The following is an 8,935-nucleotide window of genomic DNA, read 5'->3' on the forward strand; positions in this document are numbered from 1 at the left end:
CAGCAGCTGGTGGCTATGGCGCTGGACCCCACATGGCCCACTGCGTGGCTTAAAAACCATGGCGGGTGCGTGTGCGTGCATGTCCAAGATCCCGAGAGAAGAATGGAGGAGAAGGGAATGCGGCGTGGCCATCCCCCAAGGTGCTTTCTTGCTGTGTGTGTGTGTGTGTGTGTGTGTGTGTGTGTGTGCACGCGCGTGCGCACACACTCTATGACAAACATTTAAAAGGAAAAAGAACTGACATGCTAGGGAGACCTCCGGCCCTGACGCCCCCTCCCTGCCGCCCCTCCCACAGAAGCTGAAGGACGAGATCGCGGATGTGTTCGCCCAGATCGACTGCTTCGAGAGTGCAGAGGAGAGGTGAGGGCCGCCGGGACCCGGGAAGCCGCCGGGACCCGGGAAGCCGCCGGGCTGCTTTCGCAGGGGGTCACACAGCCTGACTGAGCAGAGGCCATGCCGGGATCCCCAAGACCCAGATGAAATCAGGGAAGGCTGGGAGGAGGTGGCGGCAACAACGAGGCAGGAATAGGGTGGCCCTCAACCCCACTACTGCCTGGTCTGGTCTAGACTGAGCATCTCCTGACAGACAGCCCATCCTCCCACCATAATCATGCCCAGCCCTCCTGGATCAGTCCCTGACAGATCAAGGCCACGAGTGTCCCGGGTTGGCAGGGAGCTCAGCCCCAAGGACGAGGACACAGAAGCCACAGGCCTCACCCTACACACAGGGCGTCATCCACCTGCCCTTCCACGGAAAGACTCCCACTGGCTCTGACCTGGGCAGGGGCAGGTCTCGGTTTCCCCATTCGTGATGATCTGGTCCCTTGATAATCTCCAAGGATCCAAGGCACTGACTCCTCCAGGGTAGAAATCCCCGCCCTGCCCCTGCCCCTGCCCCCTCAGGTCGCATCTCTGCGCCCCTGCACACGCACACGCACACGCACACCTGCTTGGCCACAACACAGAGTAGTACTCTCAGAAAAGCTCCTCCACCTGCTTGCAGCATCAAATCCCAACAGCGTGGGGCGCAGGCGAGGAAACCAAGACCCAGGGAGAGGAAGCGGCTCGCCCACAGTGGCTTGGCCGGCAGGTGTGGAGCTGGGCTCTGTGCCCAGAGTGGCTCCAGAGCCTGCTCTCCTACCCCAGCCTCTGTGTTCTTGCATCAGGGCCCTGCGTGCTCCCCCACCAGTGACCCGAGGCTCCCCGGAGCTGTTAAGCGCTAGTGTGGGGCCCATTGGAGAGCCTGGTTTTGTGGCTCTGGGAGGAGCTGAGAGCCTGACTTTCTCTCTCTCTCCTGGAGACTCAGGGCCTGGGGACCCCCCTCCCCCCTGCCACCTTAGAGGCCCCTGGAGGATGTTGGCTCCCCTGAGGAAGGGCCCTGGGGGACAGGAAGGGTGTGGAGTAGCCCACACTACTGGGGCAGTCCAGGCTGACTCCCCCATGTCTGCAGCCGCATGGCCCAGAAGGAGAAGGAGCTGTGTACCGGGCGCAAGAAGTTCAACATGGACCCCGCAAAGGTAGGCGGGGTGGGACAGGGCCAGAGAGCTGCGTGCTGGGGACCTTCATTATGTCCTCTCACCCCCTCAGCTGACCCAAAAATCCACTTTACAGACGAGGAAACTGAGGCCAGCAGGGCTGAGCATCGTGTCCAGTGCCTGGCCAAGATGGTGGCTGGGGCTCTGTCCACACCATGGCATAGCAGCCCCGGGCACAAGGTGGGAGCCAGGATGGGGCAGGGCATGTCTCTGATGTCCATGCACCCGGGCCAGTCTCTTCTGCTCTGGACCTCCAGCTGTCCTCTGTGGGCAGGGCTCTGGACAGCGGGCTCAGCCCGGAAGTGTCTGCAGCCTCGGCTGGGGCCCCTCTGGCAGCACAGGACACTGGGCTCGTCCTCTCTCCACCCTCCTCCCCAGAGGCACAGAGCAGGCCCAACCACCACTCTGCCAGGTGCAGCTGGGCTCCTTTACTGGTGGGGACAGCGACCAGAAAAACCATGGCCTACAACATGGAGGTGGAGTCAGGGCGGCCAGCAGGGAGGGCCAGGCTGGGGTCCCTGGAAATCTCCTCCATGGCTTCAAAGGCCACCTCCTCCCCTTCACAGGCCCAGAGTGGCACACCATTCACCTCTCACGGCTGCAGACCCCCGCTCCCTCCACACACTCACACTCACTAACTCACTCACACTCTCACCCGAGCACCTGGGGAGTCCCCAGTGCATGCTGCCTGTTGCCTAGAGCTCCCTGCACCTGCCGCCCACCTTCTAGCAGCCTCTTCTACACGAGGAGCAGGGATGCAAAAGGATCCCCCCAGAAAGCAGGCGACAGTGCCCCAAACCCCTAAACTTAGGAAGACGACCCTGGTCCTCGGGAGAGATGTTTGCGCTTTGTCAAATCAGAGAAGCAGGTTTCAAGTGGTGAGCGTGGTCCGCTCCCTTTTTCTAGAAAGGGAAGGAAGGTCACAGCAATGGAAATGGTGGCCTCCCAGTGCAGGGCTTGGGCCATTTCCTCCCCTTTTGATTTAGCTGGGTTTTTTCTACCTTTTATACAATGGACACAGATTACTTGTATGAAAAACTGAAACGCTATTTTTAAGTAATAGGAGTTTTAGGAGAACAAAAGGAACGGCTGAATCATTGCATCTTAGAATTACGCATTCATAGAATCGCTGAAGCATATAATCAAAGAATGTCAGACTAAAGGGGATCCTGGGGAGCACCAGCAGGAACCTGGTTCATTGCAGGAAGCTGACACTTTTGCACGCCTCCAGTGATGGGGAGCTCACCACCTCACAAAGACAGCGTGTATGCAGGAGGGAACATAACTGCCCAGAACAGGCTGTGCCAGTGCCAAAGCACCAAGCTCCAGGGCTCTGGCCGTGGGGGCTGCCTCCCTCCCTCCCACTCCCAGGCCTGCTGTCATCCAGGGGCTGCTCACGGGCCCTGTGTCCCACCCCCAGGGCATCCAGTATCTCATCGAGCACAAGCTGCTGACCCCTGACGTCCAGGACATCGCCCGGTTCCTGTACAAGGGCGAGGGCCTCAACAAGACAGCCATTGGCCTCTACCTGGGGGAGAGGTAAGGGGGCGGGGCCTCAGGGGGCGGGGCCTCAGGGCGGGCGGGCGTGCTCACCTGCCAGTGGGGACGAGAATTCTACTAGGAAAGCCACAACTCCCAGGGCTTGCAGGAGCAAACTGCACACTCCTCCAGCTCTAACCTCCCCTATTCATTTATTCAACAGGTAAATACCCTTTACTGCCCCCCCCCCAGCTCTAGGGCACTATTCCAAGGCCTGGATTTATACCAGGGAATGTGTAAATGACAGGCAGAACTCCCGCCCTCAGGGAGGGGCGTGCTAGTGCGGGAGACAGATCCTTTCATACGTCAAATAGGCTAGAAAATGGTAGGTTTCATGGCTTATCCACAGGTGAGGCCGGACAGTGGCAGTCAGAGATGCTGGGATCATGGATGGGGGGCGGGGGGGCTGCGATTTTCAATATTGTAGACCGGAATGGTCTGATGTTTGACCAAAACAGAAAGGAGGTGACGGAGTGAGTGGTGCAGACATCTGGGGGAGAGCATTGGAGGAGGGGAGCAGCAGGCACAGAGGCCCTGGGGCAGAAACAGCCTCTGGGTCAGCAGCCCTGTCAACTGGGAGGGAGCTAGAGAGGGAGGAAGCGGGACCCTGGTGCTCTGAGGCCACCCTCTGGCTGCTGAGTGGCAGCGGACTGGAGGGGTAAGGCGGAGCTGGGCCAGCAACCTTCTCCCAAGCTTCCCAGATTCCCAGAGGACACTTGCCCCTCCTGCAGGAGCTGGGAATGCAAGTGGCAAGACGGGCAGCCCCTCCTGGGAGAGCTGGGAAGAGGGAGGAGAGGGGAGGTGGTTCTTTCCACTGCCCAGACGAGGAACTGGGACTGGGGGCAGGTCACCCGGGCAGGAACAGAGGAGGGACGTGACAGGCAGCAGTCAGGCAGGCTCCAAAGCCAGCCCTCCCCTTGGGGCGAGACCAGTGCACTGAGCCATGAAGGTGTCTGTATATGCGTGCACACGCGTGTGGGAGGGCAGGGTGTGCCCTCAGTGGGTGACTTGGGTGGGTCAGGTGTGAGCAGACCAGCTGGTGGCCAGACCCCAAGGGATAAATGTCTCTCCCCACTCTCCCTCCTCCTCCTGGCCCCCTCCAAGAGGTGGTTGCCAGCAAGCTCCCAAGCATGTCCCACCTTCCTTTTCACCCCATCCCCAGGGACCCCACCAACCTGCAAGTCCTCCAGGCCTTCGTGGACTGCCACGAGTTCGCCAACCTCAACCTCGTCCAAGCCCTTAGGTGAGTGACCAGCAGCCAAGGGCAGGGGCCCAGCCCTCAGGGTGGCCAACCCCAGAGTACTGCTGGAGCCGGGAGGTCCAGAGAGGAGCGGACGAGAAGTAAACGTTAGTGCGGCCACCCGAGTGGCTCCATCCATAGCAAACAGAGCCACAGTGCTGGAAGCCACGTGGCTGGTCACAGGTTTGGATCTCCAGGTGGGCTCAAAGATGCACCGGGCCTGCACATGTGTGCATGGAGCCTGCAGAGCTGGGGGGGTACTGGCAAGAGGGGGAGTGGTGTACCGAGACCCTACCCGCTTTCTCTCCTGCGGGCACACAGCCTTCATCATGACTGAAACGAACAAACTTTTAAAAATGAATGAATGATATCAGCTGCCTGGTGGAGCCGAGACTCAGGGGGCAAAGTTAAGTGAGGTAACAGGCTCAGAGGGCCTGGCTCAGGCCTGGCTGCATGGGGACTGCCACAGTTATAATGTTACTGAGACTATTTAATCGTTACTACTGCTGCTCCGGTACTTTCTGGATTAATGCTTGTGCTACTTATTTTACCGACATAATTTTGCATTGCCTTTATTGTTACTCATTAGTTTCCAATTAAGACTGCCTGGTGTTTACAGCTACAGGAGGCAGCTCAGTGGATGGGTCAGGGGCACAAACCCTGGAGCCAGACTGCACAGCTCTGCCGGTCACCCCTGTGTGTCCTGGGGCAAGTCACAAAAACCTGTCTGTGCCCCAGCTTTCTCATCTACAAAATGGGAATAATAGCAGCGTCAGCTTCGCAGGGCTGTGAGGAACTAGATGAGAAGGTGCCTAGAATGGACTCATATTCGGTGCTTGAGCAGTCTCGCTGCCGCTGGTGATACCCAGAAAGGGCATTTGATCTGGGCTTTGAAGGGTGAGTAGGAGTTTGTAAAACACGGAACAAAGAAGCTACCACCCTCCAGGCAGTGTGCCTTCCCTCCAACTCCCATGCTTTTTAATAGGGAGGGACGGGTGGCTTGGGTGACGCATAGACAGGTATGCATGTATTTACTCACTCACTGGACAATGTACTGAGCAGTCCCGGTGCCCAGGCCTGAGTGAGACCCAGCAGGTGTCAGGAACAGGCACCACTCTCACCCCCAGGAAGCTTAAAGCAGTGGAAATCAGCAACTGTCTGGGCTGGAGGGAAGCTCAGGTCCGGGAAGGGAGGCCCGGCAGGGAAGGCTCTCACCAGGGTCCACAACCAGGGCCCAGGGGCAAGAGGCCAGTCCCAGGGGGCTGAGGCAGACTGGGCCACAGTGGGTGCTGGGACTCAGGGGGCAGAGGGGGCACATGCTTCGCTCCCGTGGTCCAGAAGAAAATGCATTTGTGACCACTGCTGTGTGCCGGGTACTCGCACACTCAGAGCCCCTCCCATCCCCGGGACTCCAGGCTGCAGCTCTTCCCATCAGAGGGTCAAGAGCTAAGCCTGGAAGAGGCTGAGCAGCTGGGGGGGGCCCACTGAGCTCTCCCACTCGTCCCACTGCTCACAGCCCTGTCCCACCTTCAGGCAGTTCCTGTGGAGCTTCCGGCTACCGGGCGAGGCCCAGAAGATAGACCGGATGATGGAGACCTTCGCCACGCGGTACTGCCTCTGCAACCCCGGCGTCTTCCAGTCCTCAGGTGCCCGCCGGTGGGGTGCAGGGCTCTGGGACCCCTTCAGCCCTGCTAGGCACAGACCTGCCCTGGGGTACCGTGGCCACCACCCTCTCAGGCATGCCCTGCGAGCCCAGACCCCTCACGAGCCCTCCCTGACCCCATGCCAGGCCCTCTATGGGCATTGTCTGGTACAGCTGCCCCAGGCCGTGGTCCTTGAGAAATGGCACACGGTGCTCTGCCCCAGCACCCCTCGGGTAGAGAGTCGGCATGTCCAGAATGGCTTCTCAGAGGTGATGCGGTCTAAGGATTTCGAAGGAAGAATAGGAGTCTTACAGAAGACTAAGGAGAAAAGGGGCCTTTGGGGCAGGAGTTACATCTCGCATATAGGCCAGAAACGTGACACCACCTGGGGTAGACGGACAAAGGGCACCCTCCATGCCCCTGTCTCTCCCAGCGCTAACAAAACGCCCATGCAGAGACAGCCAGGGTGGATAAAGGGCCGACTGGCCCTGGCCCTTCTCTGTGTGCAGAGTTATCACAACAGCAGGAACCCGGCCATTTCTCGAGCAGCGCCCACGGGCTCCACATGGGTGGTTGTCTACGCAGCTCCCTGAGCGCTGTGGTTCTCGTCTCTCCTGGAGCACAGAACACAGACAGGGGGGGCAGGGACCAAGCCAGGACACACGCCCTCCTGGCTGTGGCTATGGACAAGTCCTCGCCCACCTTGTAGTGAGCCAGCACTCTGGAGTCTGCTCATAATTCAATGCCAACCCCAAGCCTGCAGGTGCCACGAGGCCCAGGCCGTGTCAGACCCATGTACCCAGGACTGCCCAGCCTGTAGTCGGCCAGGCAGTTGGGAAAGATTTGTAGGAGGAGGGGGTGTTTTAAAACCACAGTCCAGTTACTTTTTAATCGCATGACGCTGGACGTGTAATTTGACCTCCTTGTGCCTCAGTTTCCTCATCTGTGGGACGCAGGTGGTGCCAGTACCTGCCTCATAGCTGCTCTGGCCACGAAGAACTTAGTGCAGGACAGGCAGGTGCTGCTTTTATGGGAGGTGGAAGTGCCGATGTTCTAGACCCTGGGTACTTCAAGGGCTTACCTTCTAATGCCAAGACAAGCCAAAGGGCAGGGAGCTTGGGCACTTCCCAAGATCAGCAGAGAGCCGGGGACCTAGCTGGATACCCCTGGCTCTGGGTCCGGAGCCAAAATGTCCCTCCAAGCCCCAGCCCAGTCTCACTCCCAAGCACACAGAAGTGGGATAATGGAATAGTAGCTCCAGGGGCCCCGCAAAGCCAGCGGGCTGCAAAGCAGCCATGAGGACACTCGGAACGGTGCCCCAGAACAGCAATGTGCAGTCTCGGAGTTCCAGAAGGCAGAGAACAGAGTGGGCAGGGGGGCTGGAAGGGCTCCGTGGGAGGAGGGCTGCAGCTGGAGCTGAGAGCGAAGGGAGAAAAGGGAACACAGGGTGTGCAGGGCAGGCAGGGGGCCTGGCAAGAGTGAAAGTGCAGGGGTGGAAGGCAGGGAGCTGGGCAGAGCTGTGGCAGCTGAAGTTTGGAGAGCAGAGCCCAGAAAGAACGGGAGGGGAAGTAGGGCCTCAAAAGCCATGCCAGGAGGACAGGAGAACCTGCAGGGCCTGAAGACGGCAGTGTCTGGGCTCCTCGAGGGGTTGGGGAGGACGGGCAGTGGCCGGGGCCGGGACTGAGCGCCAGCCCGTTTGCAGACACCTGCTATGTGCTGTCCTTCTCCGTCATCATGCTCAACACCAGCCTACACAACCCCAACGTCCGTGACAGGCCGCCTTTCGAGCGCTTCGTGTCCATGAACCGCGGCATCAACGCCGGCGCCGACCTGCCCGAGGAGCAGCTTCGGGTAAGGGGGGGCAGCCCACCAGCCCGTCCCGGCTCCCAGGAGGGAAGCTGGGGGACCCCAAACAGGGGCCTCAGATACAGACCACCAGGGCAGTGATGTCTTGAGATGGGCCCTGACAAGACGCTGAAGTGGGCCTTCCCACCGAAGACGGCGAGGCTGTCTGAGATAGACCACCAGGAAGTCTTCCAGGTTTAAACCTCTGGGGACTCCGGGCAGCCGTCACTCACACCTTCCCATGGGGACGCTTCATGCAGCCCAGCTCTGTGTCATAGACAGCAGCTTGAGCTCAGCGTGTCAGGGCCGAGCATCCGCGGACTCCTAGCTCAGCCCCACCCTCCCTTACAGAGAAAGACACTGAGGTCCTCCGCAGGGCCCCACGTCAGCTTGAGAGCCAACGGGACCCAGCACGGGGACCCTAGGATGAGTCAAGCACAGCCCCCCTGCCCCTGGCCGCGTCATGGTCTGGGAGCGGGTGACACACGTGGATTTTGGCCCTGCCGGTTCATGACATGTTGATGGGAGCCCATTGCCTTTGTTTTCCAGAGCAGGGGAAGGGTGCCATCCTGGAAGACTCCATGGAGGGAGTGACTTCTGAACTGGGCCTCCCAGGTTGAATGGGAGCGTTCCCAGAGGAGAAACAAAGAAAGGGCATTCCAGAACCTAAGCCTGGTTTGGTTAGGAAAGAAGGCAAAGCATGGGCCTATGTGGACGGGGTGGGTGGCAGACGGGGCCAGAGTGTGCTGGCTTCAAGTGACAGCCTCAAGAGCAGAGACAGGGGAGCTCCTAATTTAGCAACTCGGAAGTCTGGGCTGGAGTCTGGTCCCCGCCGAGAGGATGTTTGGGTGTTGGAGAGCCCACCACCCACCTTGGGCTGGAGCAGAGGGTGCCAGAGGAGCCCTGCATATTGTAGAATGGGGGCTCGAGAGCTGTCAGAGCACGGGTCAGGGCCATCTCCAGTCCGTGTGCCGGGTGACCCTGGGCCCCAACACTGGGGTTCAAGCCTCTGTTCCCTGCACCTGGAGACAGCGAGAACAATGCCCAGGTCACAGAGCTGCTGCAGATGGCAATTTCCCAGCCTGGAGGGTAGAGCCTATGCCAGGGACAGAGCACAGGCTCTGGAAATAGAG

General features: G+C 59.7%; 1 protein-coding gene across 7 annotated transcripts in view; it reads left to right on the top strand.

Annotated features, from left to right (window-relative positions):
• Positions 1 to 8,935, top strand: part of CYTH4 (cytohesin 4) — a 38,902-nt gene that overhangs the window by 13,638 nt on the left and 16,329 nt on the right. For 3 of the 7 annotated variants that reach the window (XM_027767360.1, XM_027767359.1, XM_027767362.1), the window contains 6 exons: positions 296 to 360; positions 1,451 to 1,517; positions 2,956 to 3,074; positions 4,237 to 4,317; positions 5,848 to 5,960; positions 7,660 to 7,808. In XM_027767360.1, coding sequence (XP_027623161.1) covers positions 1,455 to 1,517; positions 2,956 to 3,074; positions 4,237 to 4,317; positions 5,848 to 5,960; positions 7,660 to 7,808 — 525 coding nt within the window. In that variant the 5' untranslated portion in view covers positions 296 to 360; positions 1,451 to 1,454. Of the gene's footprint in view, positions 1 to 295; positions 361 to 1,450; positions 1,518 to 2,955; positions 3,075 to 4,236; positions 4,318 to 4,441; positions 5,212 to 5,847; positions 5,961 to 7,659; positions 7,809 to 8,935 lie in introns of those variants that run through there. The other 4 variants (XM_027767361.1, XM_014583272.2, XM_027767363.1 and 1 more) reach the window with 2 other exon arrangements.

Source organism: Tupaia chinensis, unplaced genomic scaffold (assembly GCF_000334495.1).
Source record: "Tupaia chinensis unplaced genomic scaffold, TupChi_1.0 Scaffold144197_1, whole genome shotgun sequence".
Taxonomy (NCBI): Eukaryota; Metazoa; Chordata; class Mammalia; order Scandentia; family Tupaiidae; genus Tupaia; species Tupaia belangeri.